The following is a 17,513-nucleotide window of genomic DNA, read 5'->3' as shown; positions in this document are numbered from 1 at the left end:
CTCTGGTTCCTACCTTTGTAGTGGCCCAGCTGGCCCCAGCCATTGTGGCTATTTGGGAAGTGAACCAGTGGATGAAAGATCTCCCTCCCTCTATCTCTCCTTCCTTCTCTGTTTTGACTCCTACTTTCAACTAAAATAAATCTTTTTATTTTTAATGCAGTAGTCATTATACTGTATTGTTTAGGAATTAAAAGCAAGAAAAGGATTTGTATATGAGCAATATGGCCTCATTTTCTCCCCAACTTTTTATCTGCAGCTGAGTGAATCTACCATGGAAAAACCTGCAGGTGTGAGGGCTGGCGCTAAGGTGCTGGGCAGGGTTGCGTGCTGTAGGCAGGGCCAGCCAAGACTTCTGCATCTTCACTGATCCTGTCACTTTTTATGGCATCAACTCTGTCTCCATCTTCCCCATGTCCTGAGTTCCTCTTTGGGGGAAATGTTTACCAGAGATCAGGAGCCAAAAAAATGACCCCTTATGATTACTTCAAATTCAGATCTTTTCCTGCTCTGCTTCCAAGTTAACAGTCGGCAAAAAATGAACTGTTCTATAGAACTCCCTAGAGTGAGATGAGCCTGGCAGTAGCATAATGGTCACTTTTCCTAAAGTGTGCTGAGTTTTCAGAAAAGGGCTCACCGAAGACGGTGACATGGGAATGGCAGAATCACTACCCTGACCGACAGGTGAGGAATAGATGTGGGGCTTAAATTCAAACATTTCTGGAGATCTCTTAATGTCGCTGCCTCTGAAGATAATACTAGCTTGCTGGATAATGTCACAAATTCACCATTAAGTTTCTCAGCCCACTTCCACAGCAGTGATGTCGGAGACTGTAGCAGTTCTCACAGTGCCCAGCATCTGTGGCCCTCTAGCTTCCAGGCGGCTTAAGATTGTTCAGTTTGTTTCCTCTACACATGGTCATGCTCATATAAGGAAGATATTTTCCCAGACTTTTTTTCCACAAGAATTTTTAACCGTTCTCTAAACAAATTGTTTACAATCAAGAATGGACTTTAACACTGTCTAATTAAAAAATGGTAAGTGAAATAAAGATCATCACCTACTAGATGCCTGATAGACTGTTGGCAAAACTTGGGAAGAAAAGGCTCTTGAAAATTTTTTTCTTAAATAGTTTTTTATGTTATCCAATGTATCTTTTTATTCCACAGGCCAAATTACTAAATACAATAATGCCGGCTCAAGGAACCCGAGCTACTGCATGTTTTAGGTTGACATATATTTCTTAATCATCAACTAAAAATTTCTCACTTTCTTTATCTTTATCACTCTCCAAAGATGTGTGAACACAATAAAAGGTTAAAAAGCAAAGAAAACATTAACATAGAATATTTGTTTTCCAAGATTTTGTATTGTAGGTTTGTGCAACAGTGTATAATGCTATTTAAAATCAAGTATTGCTAAAATGTTGAAAATGCTGATCAGTCCTTATGACTTTAGAATTGTCGATTCCTGAACTGAATGCATTTATTGCAGATGTAGGCACAAAACTGACACATAGGAAACGTGATTGGTTAAGCAATTGTTCGTCTTTGATCGGTAAAAGATACAGATCCTTGGCAAAATTAGATTTATGACTGCGATGAAAGCCAAGCAGGTAATTTAAAATACTCACTAGGAAGGAATTTCTGCTCACTGTGATTGTGACATAGGTATTAAAGGTGAGAGTGTGCAGAATGTGTTTGTAAATAACACACCTGTCCTTCTGGTGTTTCTAATAGGATGGCTTGGATAATGAAAAGATGAAATAGAAATTAAGATCATTTTGAAGCCTGGGAGTTGTCATGCTCTAGGTACTCACATCATGACTCCTGTGCCTGGGCTGTTTTGTTTCTGAGGATGAGCTATGCTGACTTTGAGCCAATCTGCAGAGTTGGAACATGCAGATTCTGTGTGTCAATAATAAAGAGCAAGGAGAGGAGTCAAGCTTCTGCAAGTGAGAAGCACATTTAACGTTTCATTACTTCTGTAGTCTCCCCTGAACATTCTATCCTACTAGCCCTAAAACAGAGCCTGGGGAAAGGCCACTCGGTTGGAATTCATTTAGACTTATCAGTGGCCATATCAAGGTTACATGTATCTGACAAAATCCTCCAGCCTTCTTCACAAAACTCTGGCTTATAATAAGAATCAAGATGAATAACTAAAATTGATGCTAATTCTCATTTTCCTATTAAAACCTTACAAAGGGGACCAAAAAAAAATTTTGTGGCCTTAGAAAAAGTTACGTACATCTTTTACACATGACTATAAATGTAAATAATTCGTGACACTATATTGATAAAACTTCCAAATGTATGCATTTGAAAAAGGATAATGTCCTGCATATGAACAAAGTTTGTTGGAAATAGTAATTTAGAAATAGCATTTTTTCTCTTTCTCAATGGTAAAAGGTGCTGTCAAAATCAGTATACTGAAGCTCCTTTTCTGTCAGCCTCATTAAAATGAGAAATGAACTTGAAATGCTGCAATGGAGAAAGAAAAGCAATCTCTCCATACAAAGTTTTCACTTTGGGGAAAAGAATTGATACATGTACAAACATGTACAACAATAATTATGATTTTACAGTCTGGTCCAAAAATGCTGTTCTGTGGTTAGGTTGCCCAGTTTGAGCTGTTCTGGGGGAACCTCTTCAGGGCTTTCATAGCCTCTGTTGATGTAGAATCCATTTTTGCCATTGCCTGAATAATCTGTCCTGTTTATGGGAGGCCATGCAGAGTCTTCTGCCAGATTTCTTTGCCAGATTCTATACTGACTTTTTGAGTGGAATCCAAGTTTATTCTTGATAAATAGCCAGAGTTCATGATTTTGAAGAATAGCATCCTGGAAAATCAAGGGAGAAGAGTATTGAAACCATTGCACAGTTGCACCTGCAGCCACGCCGCTCCCCCCACAGCCTGCGGCCTGAAGCCTTACTCTGAGCTACACCCAGTCCCACACTCCTGCAGTCTTCTTCATTGCCCTAAGGAACGCTTATTCTTCCCCTGGAGAAACAAAGGGGTACCTGAGTTCTTGGAAATCTAATGAAAGTTATCAGCCTTTCATTTCTACAGATTTCCAGTTAAATCCTGTCTTAGTGACTCACTAAAAATTATTTCACTCCCTGACTGGAAATGGTAACAATAATAAAATACTTAAAATCAATAAAACAAAAAGGGACTAGTTTGGCTACTTTCCACCTTCTACATAGAAGATGCCGACTAATGGGTTGTTGAATGTCTAGAAAAACCCTAGAATCATGTTTTCAGTTTTCTGAGTCCTCTTTTTCCTTTATTCATACACTGAAGAAATTTTTACCATTAGTAGTAACAGAACTGATCAAATGTTGTGTTTTGCTATGCTTATGCCAGACTTTCTGTCAGTAACAATTTTTAGGTAATGATATTCTTTCTAAAACATTTTCCTTCAATGAAGACACAATTATGCTTTCCAAATCATTATGTCTGTGAGGTGTTTCTTCCATATAAATAGATATGTATGGAAGTCATATTTAGCCACTGCAATTAATTCTATAATGAAAATCTTACTTTTTCTCCAGGTTCTTTAGGTTATTTTAAAAAATGGAATCTCAGAAATGGAATTTCTCAATTAAAATGCAGAGCAAATTTAGCATTTATTTATGTGTCTTTTAACTTCATAGCTTATTTTTTGCAATAGTTTTTTAAATTAACCTTATAAGGCAAAGGCCTATTGTCTCTACCAAATAAAGAGATCAACAAATACAAGGACCGTAGTTCAAATGGGGAAATAGGCAGACACTGGAAACAATAATCAAATAATAAGATGTTCAACATCACTTATATAGGGCAAATTTTAAAATAACCCTGAAGTATTAATACTGCTATAGTATCTGAGTTATTTTTATAATAAAACCATACATGTGTGTATACATACACACACTTTTTTGAAAGTTTGGTCTCTTTCCTCAATGGAATTTCTTTTGTTGCATAAACTTTTTTTTTTTCAGATCTCCATGAAAAACAGCACCTGAGACTTTGAGTGAGTGAAGTCCTGTGGTGACACTGAGCAGACGGGAACTGTAAGGGGAAGAGCTTGCAGGTGGATTGTCCAGAATGAGCAATGGCTTCCCTTGTCTCTGCACTGGGGACACCTCCTGAAGACACTGCTACATTCTACAGGATCTCATTGAATTTTAGTGTTACAAGGTCACCTGCTCTCATCAACCTTAGGTGACTGAGAATGCACAGTGCAATACAGTGCTTTTGTAGAGTGTAAATGGATGCTTTGCTTTCTATGCAGAAACAAAGCATTCAACATAAGCTTCAACAGAACTTTCAATTATTCTCCAAGAAATTTCCCCCTCAAATGAACGTGTGTACTTTTTACAAAACTCTTATTAACTATTATTTGGGGAATCAAAATGATTTTCTAAAAAGTGAACATTGTTGAGAATGCAAAACTTTGCTTATCTCCCCAGACACATACAGAAATGTCTTTACCTCCACAAAGAAAGCCACACAGAATTGGGTAAGGGCTGCCACCAGAATCAAAACCCTCCAAGAAGTTATGGTCGGAAGGAACTGTCGAAAAGTAAACACCACCATTATATTTTATTGACTATATACTTCGAAAAATCATGCAAAGCAAAATATGCCTGGAATTTTTTTTTTTTAATTAAATGGACAGACAGGTAAAATCTCTGGCCAGGAGACAGAGGCACGAGTGTATTTGATTGAGACTAGGTGCATTATTTTTTTTTAAAACAAAGGTACTTAGCCTCACATCTAATGCTTTTAGGGAAGTCTCACCTGCTCTACCTTACTCCATTTCAGAGACCGATGGGTGCACACTGACCACAAAGACACTCATTTAACAAGTGTGAGAGTCACAGTGTCACATGGTTGTATGCTTCCCAAAGGGAAATGGCAAAGCCCTTTATCTAGTCCTACTGAGTAGAATTTGAATAGGTGATGGTGTGTGGGACTGAATTCCTGGGAATCCATAGCCTCTCCAAGGTGTCTAATCTCTCCTGAAAGTTCTCATCCATGTCTTGATCTGGGTTGTTTCCAAGTTTGCCCTTATTCCCAAGCGGGGCATGGTCTTTGCAGCTTGTACAATATAGCCTATTGGGTGGAAGCATTATTTGGAAAAGCGGGATTGGATCCTAGAGGAGGACCTGCCATCACTCTGACCTGGGAGGGCTCTTTTTCAGCCCTTGCCCTAGAAGGTGCTTGGTTTGAAATTACTCATCTATGTGATGATTCCTTCTTGGATTATGAGCTGCTTGTGAGCAGTGCCTGTGTCTTCCTCAACTTTGTGATTCTAGTGCCAAGTGCACTCTGGAGCCCTATAATGTTCACTGAAGAGAATGGATGGCTTGAGTTTTTATTTATTAAGTGCATTGCTCTCCACGTTCTCATGCTCACTCAGTGTTTCTCCCACTGTTTAATCAGTCTCAAGTATCTTGCTGAAAAACCTTCTCTAATGTCCTGATGTCTGACGTCCAGCCCAAGCATTGCTGGCTGCCTTGTTCCAACCAGGCCTTCTTCATCTTCATCTCCCTTGCACCCTGCATACTCCACAGCACAGTGCTTCAGTTTTTGCCCATCTCCTGGCCTGTCCAGGAAGACAGCTTTGCTTTGGATCTTTGTCTCTGCCACAATGTGTTCTTCTGCATTTCCAAAGCAAGAGCAGCACTTTGAACCCTGTACACTTTAGCTTTTCTCCTGGTGGGAAAATCCCTACTTTTTCCTTAGCAAAATATGGTCTACCGATGTGGTTCCAGATCAAGTTGTAGCTCTTCTATGAAATCTCTCAGACAGTCACAAGAAGAAGCCCTTCTTATTATGCCCTTCCCAGTTCTGCCTTCACATACCCTTCAAGCTTGAATGTCTCAAGTGAGCACATCCTCGTTACTCAAGTGGTGACTCATATTCACAGGAAAATGATAGCTTGGCATGTTGGGAGCCAGTTCCCCCCTTTGCTTTATTTGTCTCACAATATGGAGTCCAGGAATGACTTTGGTAACCCCTTCAGAAATTTAATGGTAACTCAGTACACCCTGGATCAAATGACATCCACTAACATAAAACTCCATATAGCCAATATCTCATGCAATATCTTCACATTAGTGGCTTATAAATTTACTTTCTCCTTCCCTTCACAACTACATTGTGAAGAATTTCCATGGTGTGCTAAAAGAAAGTAGGATAATTGGAGTCATGGTATTGATGCATTAATTTTATTGTATTTATAAAATATGCTGCAATGAAGTATCCAAACATAACACCTCAGGTGTGAAAGAGATAAATATACCTGATAACACTACCAGCTGTAATATTAAAATATATGTGATATACCTAAATGCTATTTGCTTTGCTAATCAAGAAAAATAGTCTATCAGTTTTTAATAGCCAGAGAGAATATGTAATAATTGACTTGCAAATTATAATGCAAATGTGGTGCATAGAACATATAAATCATGCTAGATGTGCTAATAAGTAGCACTTACCTCCATCCCATGATATATATCTTGGAAATCTGCAAACATGATGAAAATCGTGATGCTCAGTGCAGATATCAGCAGGAATGAAAATACATCTGAAGAAACATCAAACATTGCTTTATATGCTAAAAGAGTATTTTATATAATTTGGCACACATTGCAAAACCAATTATCTCTGTTGTACAAATACCAGATACATTTTCAGATGTTTTGATACATCCTCATATGCTTTAAAATATGTTCTAATGCCTAAAAGATAAAAGTGAAATCTTAAAATATTTTCTTGTAAGGGCTGAGTGTGGAAAGCAGCTCAGCCAACATAATAACTACAATGAAGGAGTTATTTTAGGATTCCCAGAGACTACATGCTTCAGTGACCTGCTCACATACATGGCCCAGGGAGGTCCTAGGGCATTGTCACCATACGGTTTGTGAGCCATGAAAGTGTGGGTTGAACAGTCAATTCTCCTAACAACATCTCTTTCTTATTTTCTGTCCAAGTCCAAGGATCTTCAGTTGACATTCAGGGTTTTTTACCATCTGGCCCCAGTCAGGCTTTCTACACAGATCTCTGTCTTATGTGGAACTAACAAGTCAAACTATCATGCCTGCTCCTTCTTCATAGGCCTGACGCTTTCCAGCTGCTGTGTCTCATGTAAATAATGCCGTTCCTGCCACGGTGTATTACAATTTTTCTTAACATCAAGAGTCCAGTCTAAGTCTCATTTTCTCTTCAAAGACTCTTTCATCTTCCTTTAGAAACTTGAATTTCACATGGTTTAGGAGATTACATCAGAAAGGTCATAGAAAAAAATGGTATTAAAAGATATGTTTATTATAGTCCAGAAATATTCTAAAGTTCTCGCATAGCTTCCTTATGACACATTTTCTTTGAACTTTTTAAAGATCTGCTTTATTTGGTCTTAATGTGTCTAATGACTACAGTGTAATCACGTGAAAGCGACTTGGGATCCAGTTCTGTAATGCTGAGTTGAATAAGTGAGACATGAGCTTGTCCATCTACTGATCTCCTTTCCAACCTGCCCAAGCTGCTTGACCTGGAGAACAGACATTTCAGGGTGTGTTGTACCCATATTTTGATTCCTACCCCTCAGTTTCCCACTCTTGGGTCTGTCAAAGCTTTTAGCACAACTCTTTGTAGATGGTGCTTTAGATCTGCCCATTTAACCAGGGTTTCCATGATGTATAGGGGTCTTACAACCCTAAGAAGTTCTGAATAAAATAAAACAAAAACTATGCTTTTTTTTATACTCCACTGCTTCTATCTCAGTATTGGTGATCTGCTGTATACACCCCCTTTCCTACCCCCACCCATATACCATCACTTTCTTTATCAACCAGAAAATCTAAGTCATAGGGCCTCTATGGCAGGCCCTATTTTGAAAGCACTAGAGTTCAGTTTTCATCTCCAAGTATTCCCACCTACCCTCAGTGTTCAATCATGCCTCACTGAATGGACAGCTCTCTGTAGAGCAGCCAGGCTTGCTTGCAAGGATTTTATCTCCCAAAATGATGCAATGTGAACAGCTTGGGGCTTAGCCCCTAAGAGTGAGCTGTGTGGGTTTCTCCTGAGCTGTTTTCAGAATCCCAGAGACTCAGGCACTGAGAAGAAGTCACAACCATGTCCATCCTATCTTTCTGCTAATACTTGCCATGGAAGACAATGGTGGTGGCTCCTGCCATCCATATGGGAGAGTTGGGTGAGTTCGTAGCTACTTTGCCCTAGACTAGTTCTGGCTGTTGCAGACATTTGAGGAATAGATCGGTAGAAGAAGCATCTCTCTCTCTCTCTCTCTCTCTCTCTCTCTCTCTCTCTCTCTCTCTCTCTCCTCTCTCTCTTATCTCTACTATATCTATTTCTACATCTATCTCTATTTCCATCTCTTTCTCTATCTGCCTCTACTAAATAATGTGAGCGGTATAAGGAACTGATTTTTAAATAAAAAGCAGAATCTTGACTTACTGTAATAAAAGGTTTCTTGAATTTTTATATTTAGAAAAAATATAAGAACTTTAGGAAGAAGTTTACAGGAAATATGAAATTAGAGGACTACTGTAATGTGATGTTAAAATCATTGGCAAAACATGTGCTTTTTTAATATCTTCATTTTATCTAGAAAATTAGAGCATAGAGTTTATGCCACACAACCAAGGCTACAATAAAGTTTCCCAATCAGGAGCACAAATTTCAACTAGATGGGATGCTACTTTAAAAACAGCATTATCAGATCAGCCACCTTATAACTTTATCATTTGTGTGGTATCCCATATTGGATACGCTGTTATGAAGCAAACCTTCTCCAAGCAACTGCTAGGAATAAAGCTTGGCATAAACATTCTAGAAAACAATTTAAATTGTGCACTAAGCAGTTTTACATGGTTTCACCAGATAATTGCACCCGGTTTTCTTAAAGCTGTAAGCGGCTAGGTCAAAGTGATTTCTGCAGCTGTTTCCCACAGTACAATATGTGATACTGAAATACTGGAACCAATTGCATGGTAGACAGAACAACCATGTATCCTAATATGTCCACAACATTCCCCTTTTTAAGCCTGGTGGAGTGTTTAATAGTGTGTCTTTTCCATCTCAAAAACATTCTAATCCAGTTAATCAAGCTGTATTTTCTCTGCTTCTTTGCCTAACAGTGCTGATTAGAGTTTTAAAGTTTTGTATTTCCTTTTTCAAAGTGTGATTTTACATTATTTAGATGAACATATTATGGAAATAAGTAAAAGTTTTGAAGCATATGTTTTGCATGATAGACCCTTTCTGTACATGGTGCTAGACCATTTATGTGCAATATTCCATTTAGTTCCCCTCTGCAGCCCTGAGGGGTAGTAAACACTCCCATTGTATAGATGGGAAATGCAGATCCAGGATGATTAAGGCAACTAACCAAACCTTGTAGAGACTCTTAAGAGATCAGTCTGCATTTCAGTTTGCTACAAAGCTTTTTATATCTTGAGCATGTGCATTGCTTAAAATGAGGATGGATGACCCCTGATTCTTGCTTACCTATGAGTTAGCAACTTCTGCCCTCGAGCCTTACCACCTATGATGATTACATTCTGTAATTGCTTTAGAGCAATGCAATGACATTTTCTCTTAGCAGTGAGTTGCAACTCTAGAGAGGAAGGGGGCAGAAAAAAAAGTTGAAAATAGAATGAACATTCATATACTCACAGTTTGTGTAGATGGGTTTTCGAAATGGCTTTCCCTTAGAAAAGATGAATGCTACAGTGATACAGTTGAGCGTGACAACAGGCCACAGACTGGTGCTCTCAAAACTTAAAATCGAGGCAGGGTTCAGAGTTGCATTTCCAGTCCAGTTTCTTTCCAAATTCTCATTTGTTGAAAAATTACTTTGGTTGATCAGAAAGCACTCACTACGAAAGAATCAACAATGCTTAGGGGAATTTTTACTCTAGTTTTTACCCATTAGTAGAGGAAAGTTTAATCACCCCCTAAAGATCCCAGCTTTCAATCTATCCTAGCCAGTAAGTAACAAGACATATTTTGTCCACTATTGCAGGGACAGCACAGAAATAAAGTCGAAAGGATGTTAAATTCTTTTCTTTGTCTGGCGCTCCATTTAGAACAAGTGATTTTGAAAGGGCTTGGATGACAATTTTCCCCAGAATTTCTTTCCATTTGGAATGTAAAGGTGTCATGTGAAAGGAGTACAGATATGAGTTTTCTCCTGCTGGGCTAATTGAGCTTTCTCCCTTACACACTGACTTTGAATCTCCCTACTTCAGTCTTCTCTGCCACTATAACCAAGAATTTCACTGAGAATCTGTCCATGTCACTGTCCTGCTTATGTCACATCCATGGCTCTTCCTCACCAGTAAATGAAGCTTAAATTGCTCACGCTGGCCTATAAGAGCTTCACACTCTGCCTTAGCTTACCTCTCTGGCCTTACATGCTGTGAGTGTTGCCATATTCCCTGTACTTCTATTGCCCAAATGCCACAGCTTTAATGCTTGTTGTTTTGGACACTAAATTCCCTATCATCATTCACATATCACTGGATTTGAAATGTATTTATTTTTACTTGGAAATGAGATGTATACATCCATTGTTCTTTCTTTTGCAGTGTTTAGCTCATTATCTCGTGATTATTTATCAACACATTTCTAGTTTTCACCTTTTAGTTCTGCCTTTTTGTTTTGCTCATATTTGTAACACATACTTGATATCTAGTGTAGTGAGGCCATACAATGTTTTCTTAGAAAAATATGTCTTAAGTATCTGGGCTTTTTGAGTCCTATTCAGTCTCTTTGCAATTCTTTTTTTTTTTCTAAAATCAAACATATCAGTTAGTTTTCATCAGCTTTCTTATTCAGTTTGAACTTTTAAATAAGTGTTGTAATGGTTTATGTAGATAAGATTCCCTTCCCAACTAGAATTAATTAATTCTTATTATCCCAATCTTCCTGATTTCCATATATATGCTTTACATAGAGTAGATGAGAAGTTAACATCTGCTGAATTAAATTAATGAGACAACCAGCAGTCACAAAGCATTATGACACAAAGAGAGACAAATAGACTAAATGGCTTGAATTACCTAATTTAAATTGAAAGTAGTCCAGTACATTTATATTGCAGGAAAGACAACTGAGGTCTAGTGTGAAGCAGCTACTTAGGGATACAGGCAAGACTCCAGGAGCTGGTTTCCTGTCCACCTCCTCTTTGGTTTCACCATGTTGCCCTCTAGACTGAGAGTGCATGTACTCTAATTTGGGGAACGGAATAAGAAAGCGGGCAGTGAATCTGGTTTTGAAACTAAATGAGATTCTCTATCCTAAATAACCCTCGGATTGGTAGATATATGGTGCAAGTGGCAACTGCGGACATCACCTGATCATTTTCAATCTGTGCTTCCCTGATTTCCGAGGTCCTAACACCCTCAGAATCAGAGAGTGGAAGGAGGGGGATGAGAGGGTAGCCCTTGTACCTGCGCTGTTTTCAAAAGGCACAGTTCTGTTCCTGCTTTTTTCTTTTTTGGAAAATGAGAGCTCATGAGAACAGGTAAAACTGAGAATCTATTCCATAGTCCACCTCATCCGGGTCTTACTTTAAATGCCAGGGAAAAGAAGAAGTTATTCTGAGTCTTGAGCTCCATTTCCATCACAACAAAGATGCCATTAATTGTTTAATTTTAACTCTCACTTGCAAAACCTGAAATAATTTAAGCAAATCTCTCTTGACTCTCCATATCAAGGACTGGAAAACTACAGCTCATGGACATCTAGCGTATCCCCCTTTTATAAGTAGCATTTTGTGGGAACACAGCCATTCCACTATTGACATGTTATCTGTAGCAGAGTCTGCATTGCAACAGCAGAGTTGATTCATTGCAACAAGATAATCTAGCTCACATAACCTAAAAAATATCTACTTTCTAGAACTCTACATGAAATGTTTACAGATTTCTGGTCTTCATGTTACCTAGATTTATCCAATCATCAGGTGGTAGATTGGCACATCAACAAACATGATAAATCTTTTTCTCTTTCACTTCACATGGTTCACACTACCTGTTTACTTTGTCCTATCATTTGTATTCAGCACAGTGGAGACAAAATATTTTGTCAAAGTTTAAGGATATATGTGCAAGTCAAGGCATACAACATCATTGAATACTCATTATACCACCTTCTGGAAGCAAAATCTAGTAAGTGAACTCACCTGTATCGGTAGACCTCACAATACCAGGGCTGTTGCTTCACACAGAGAAATATGGAGACCTGCACTATGCAGCTGAAACAGGAATTCAAAAAGACAGATAGCAGCAATGGGGGAGAGAGGAGCTGTCCTGCTGGTCGATACGAAGCCAGCTTTGGGTAGGCATGAGTGGAACTCACTGAAAGACAAACGTAAATTTGTCTGTTATCATTGAGAATCAAAGGTTAAAATGCACATTACTTTGAAACTTTCACTAGTAATCAGAATCAGTGAGTGTAAACTGAAGATTTATACATTTGTAAGCACATTGCCTAGCTGCGTATCAAGTCTATGGTTTGAATTTATCTTCAAAAATGAGAAGTAACAAAATAAAAATATCTATACTTGAGGGTAGTGTGGTATAGTGGGTTAAGCCACTATCTGGGATGTGGTTAACCCATATCAGAGTGCTGGTTTGAGTCCTGGGTATTGAGCATCTGACTCACCATCCTGTTATTAAAGATAATGGTGCAAGTGCCTGGGCCCTTGCCACCCACCTGGGAGATCTAGATGCCAATCCTTGCTGTGATCTATCCTAGCCCTGGCCATTGCAGTCATTTGGAGAGTAAATCAGCTGATGGAAGATCTCTCTAGCTCTCTCTTTCCTTCTCTTTCTCTCTAACCTTCCCATGAGGTAGATTCTGTTGGAGTTCTGGGCTCCTGGCTTCAGCTTGGCTCAGCACTGCCTGGCTGTACAGTTCTCCCTCTCTCTTTCAAGAAAATAAAAATAGGTACACTTTTAAACAGTTCTATAGTCAATCCATTAACCATATAATGTGCCCTCCACAATCAAATGGACCAGTAATGTATACAAAAGAAGAGGAGAGTAGTACTAATGCAGCCTTTCAGTGATGACAGGGAAGTAGAATGAGAGAACAAGGTAGGCAGCCAGGCAGATCTACAAATGCTGGGTGATTTAAGTAATTCTCACTCCACTATTCAGTCAACTTGAACATGTCAGACTCTGATAGAGGTTAGACAAATGTTCTGTTCCTTCCTGGATGCAGGCATGAAAGGGGACTGCTGGTGCCCATTATATTCATGCAGAAAAAAAGAACATAAAAACCCTTGCTTCAAGTTAAGAGTGTTAATATATATTTTGCCTTTTCAATCCTATGATTGTTTTTTCATTGAAAAAAATTGGCAATGGGTAGAGATTGAAAGGAAGGAATGCTTTCAAAAAAATGATATATCCTTCTCAGAAGCAGCCTTTTCTAATAACCTGATGAAAATGAAATATGCTTTACACTTTAGGGCAGGGCTCAAAGAAAGTGTGGAACATTCAGGAAGAATGAAATCACGCATAAAGGTTTATATCATAACAATGCCCCAACAACCATCTTTGTAATAACAAAGTGGGCCCCTGGAGCCACCCGTCAGCCTGACCTCCACAAGAGAGGGGAGGGAGCTGGAAGCAGCTCAGCCTCACAGCCAGAGATTCAGTCAATCATGGCTACATAACAAAACCCCAATAAAAACTCCCAACACTGATGCTCAATCAAACTCTCCTGGTGAGCTGTGTTCTGCCCATTTTCCTCCCATCTCTGTGTCAGAGTGCGTGTCCTAGCTGCACGGAAGAAGGGCAATAGGAGTGCCATGCTTGGAGGCCTCTGATTTTACTTTGATTGTAGGCAAACATTTGTAATAAGTGCAGCACTTCTCTTGAGTTTTTCCATTGTGGCAGCAAACGGTGTCATCTGAATAGGGAATGGAAATCCCCTCGTTTTTCCTCCAACTGGTCAGAAATGTAGGCGTGGGATGAGGTTCACCCCCACCCAGATGTGTAGCTGGTGTCTGAAATATGAACAGTCTCTTGGAGCCTATTACCTGTGAAGTTTGGTCCAACTCCAGAGAGTTGCTTTCAGCAGTCATCATTTGGGTACACAAAGAAAATGCCCACAACCTGGCCGGGGATCAGGGGTAATGAAATGCAAACAGACCATGCCCTCTGAAAGCTCAAAGGGCCCAGTCTACAGTACCTGAGGTTCCTCCTGCATGCCAGCTTGCCAAGCCAGAACATGGAGTTCACAGGGCAACTGTGCACAATGGAGAGTTGTGTAATAACTGCTTTTGAGGCTTTGTCTCCCGTCACTTTGATCCTCCCCCTCCGGTAGGCTTATTGTAGTTTTTGGCCTTTCTTTTACACAGAAACTGTAGCATATTGAATTATTGGCCTCAGAGCAATGGCTTGCACTTGGCAACCCCTTAATGTTGGAACTTTCCAAGCATGCTTCCGTGGCCAGGCATGATCTCTGGCTCTGCTCTCTGTGAGTGCCATAGAAAGTACTCTCGATCTGTCTATTTGGTCTGACCCCTGAAGGAAAAAATGTGGAGCAGATCTGAATCACACCATGGCCTACGGCAAGATCAACTGATAGTCATGCTAAAGCAGAGAAGCTCTACTGAATTTATTCTAGACAGGCTGACTAATAGCCAGTCTGAAGACCCATGAATGGGGTGCATAATGGTTTGGTGTTGTAAGACAGATTTTTGGGGCTGAGTAATTCTACAGCATCTTTGTGGCATTGACTGGTTGACTGAGGACTCTTATATAGAATACTTTGACCTTAGGCATATTAAAGAATCCTAATATTTCTAGCAGAGAAAATTCACACAATTCACTCTAAATTATTGAAATTATATATATATATATATATATATATATTTTTTTTTTTAATGACTAACATCTTAGGACACTTTCTAAGTTCCTAAGGCTATGCTGAGTGTTTCATAAACATGACCCTTTGAAAAAACAAAACAGTATCAACTGGGTAAATCTGACATTTAAGAACCTAAGATTTAAAGAAGTAGAGCACTTTGCTTTAACACCCTAAGTTAGTAAGTAACTGAGCAATGACGTGAACTCAAAGTCGGCCTGTTTGTAAAAAAGACCATGTTCTTTGTGAAATATTGAAAAAAGAGGGACTTCATACATTAAAGGACTAAAATTAGGAACTCTGAAATACAAGCTTGGACAGCAGTCTTCTTGATCAGCAGCCAGAATAATTTTTCTGAATTGTCTGGGATTCCCTTGAAATGATAATGATGTATGCTATCAGATTGCATACAGAGGAATACAAACTTGCACTGTGTTGTATTCTATGTAGAATTAATCATTCCCTCCTCAGGGTTCCCACAGCCCATTACTAATCGTGCTGCTATAGAGCAAGGCGTCTCATATTAAATCTGGTAATTTACACATGTAGTCATCACAGCGTGAACTCCCGTAGGAGAAGCCTTGTGGCACTTCACTTTTTGGCATTTAATAAACTTAGCCCAGGGTCTGCTATGTGGCGGGACATGGGGGTTTCGAATCCTATTCTCAAGTTATATTTTTAAACTTTTTGACCTCTTTGGATGTCATGCAGTTATATTTCTCCTAAGTAGCGGTCACTTTTGGTTTTTGACTATCTAAAACTTTATTTTTCATGTCAATGTGGTATTAATACAATATAGTTCATAGTTATAACTCTAAGAATACACTGCTACTCCCTCTTCTTTCTGTTCTTCTTCCTCCCTCCCTCCCTTCCTTTCTTCCTTCCCTCTTTTATTTCTTTATTTTTGAGATAAAAAACTTTTACTTAACATTGTAGTCAAAGTCTGAATGTGCTACCAAATAAATAATTGAACAATCACAAAGTAACAATATTCTAGTTCAACAGGAATGAAGGAAACAGGTATAAGCAATAATTAAATGGAAAAATGACCATTTCACCCACATAGAGTAAATTTTAAAGTAATAACAGATCATTGAAACTATAGTAGAATAGTATTCTTAACCATTGGTTTGATAGAGACATAAAACCAAGTTTGACAAAAGTGTATTTGCAGAATTACTGATACACACCGGTGTTTCTTTCCTTTTTAATAAAGGGTTTTTCTCCCACATATAGGGGAATTTAAGCTCCCACATATAGGGGTTAGCACATGTTATTTGTCTTGCATATATAGAGGATACTATGTGCTATTTGTGCTTCTGTGTTCAGCTTATTTTGTTTAAGATGGTGTCCTCCAGTTGCATCCATTTTGCTGCAAATGGTAAAATTTCATTACTTTGTATAGCTGGATAATGTTACATTCTACTTACACAACATTTTCTTTTTCTGTTCATCTGATGATGGACACCCTGGTTGATTTCATGTCTTATCTATTGTGAACAATTTTGCTATAAATATGGTGATGCAGATGTCTGTTTAATACAGTGTGGCCATGTCTTCTGAGTGTATACTCGAGAATGGAATTGCAGGATGATATAAAACTTCCTTTTCTAGCTTGTTTTTTTTTTTAACTCTCCAGACTGCTTTCTACAGTGGTTTCATTAATTTGCATTCTTAAATATTGGTCAATTTTTTTAGTATGAATATTTGTGAAGCACGTAAGTTGAATTTCAGAAATCTCGTGAACACATGTAATATGCACACAAAGTATTTAGTATGTGTGCTGGAACTTCTAAAGTAAAAAGATCCATATTTTCCATCTGATTATGCAACAGGGTTAAGACTCGGCAAAGCTAGACGTCCTGATGGGATTTCTGTATTTATATAGTGTGTACATTTCCTCCATACCTCTTCCTTGGTACCCATATCTTGCATGTGCTAGAGTGTTTTATCTAAAAGGAGCTGAATACCATGACCTCACAGGGCTGATTGACCCAGATGTGAACATCTTACCTAAGTCAAGTCAGTAAATTTTCTCTACAAAGCATTGGAAGTAGGACAGTGAGAGACTGAACACTTGAGGTGTGCAAACAAGAAAAAAGGCTCTGGAAATTCAGTATTAATATCATCTTTGAGGTAATTTATAAGTTGAGTGAACAGAAATTGTCAGCTGCAATCAATAAGTAGAAAGAGACAAGATGACAGCTTGGAAATAAGTGTGGTTTTCATTTTTGGTCCTTGATGTCTCGGCCTTCTTTGGGCCCAGGTGCTCCAGAGCTTCTGCTCTCAGCTTTTTTTGTAGAATTACATTCTTTTTGACTTCTTTGATTGGTTATCTTTAAAGATGCAGATGAAGACACAGAAAGAGTAATAGGTAGAGAGTATTCTCATTGACTGGTTCATTTACAAATCCTTTCACTGTCTGGGTTTGTATCAAGTTGAAGCACAGCCAGGTACTCAACCCAGTCCCCAAAATGAATGGCAGTGATCAAATTACTTGAACTATCACTGTCTCTCCAGGGATGCATTATTAAGATTTCACATTCAGGAGTCAGAGCCTAGAATCAAACCGTAGACTCCAATGTGGGACACTGGTGTGAACTACTTCACCAAATACCTG

General features: G+C 38.7%; 1 protein-coding gene across 1 annotated transcript in view; it reads right to left on the bottom strand.

Annotated features, from left to right (window-relative positions):
- Nucleotides 1-2,531: 2,531 nt before the first annotated feature.
- Nucleotides 2,532-17,513, bottom strand: part of ATP13A5 (ATPase 13A5) — a 107,070-nt gene continuing 92,088 nt past the window's right edge. The window contains exons 26-30 of the mRNA XM_058661297.1: nucleotides 12,201-12,375; nucleotides 9,689-9,891; nucleotides 6,490-6,578; nucleotides 4,478-4,558; nucleotides 2,532-2,840 (exon numbers count right to left, since the gene is read on the bottom strand). Coding sequence (XP_058517280.1) covers nucleotides 2,580-2,840; nucleotides 4,478-4,558; nucleotides 6,490-6,578; nucleotides 9,689-9,891; nucleotides 12,201-12,375 — 809 coding nt within the window. The 3' untranslated portion in view covers nucleotides 2,532-2,579. The remainder of the gene's footprint in view (nucleotides 2,841-4,477; nucleotides 4,559-6,489; nucleotides 6,579-9,688; nucleotides 9,892-12,200; nucleotides 12,376-17,513) is intronic.

Source organism: Ochotona princeps, chromosome 3 (genome assembly GCF_030435755.1).
Source record: "Ochotona princeps isolate mOchPri1 chromosome 3, mOchPri1.hap1, whole genome shotgun sequence".
In the NCBI taxonomy this organism is placed as follows: domain Eukaryota; kingdom Metazoa; phylum Chordata; class Mammalia; order Lagomorpha; family Ochotonidae; genus Ochotona; species Ochotona princeps.
Note: the sequence above shows the minus strand (reverse complement) of the source record. Positions and strands in the feature narration are given on the sequence as shown.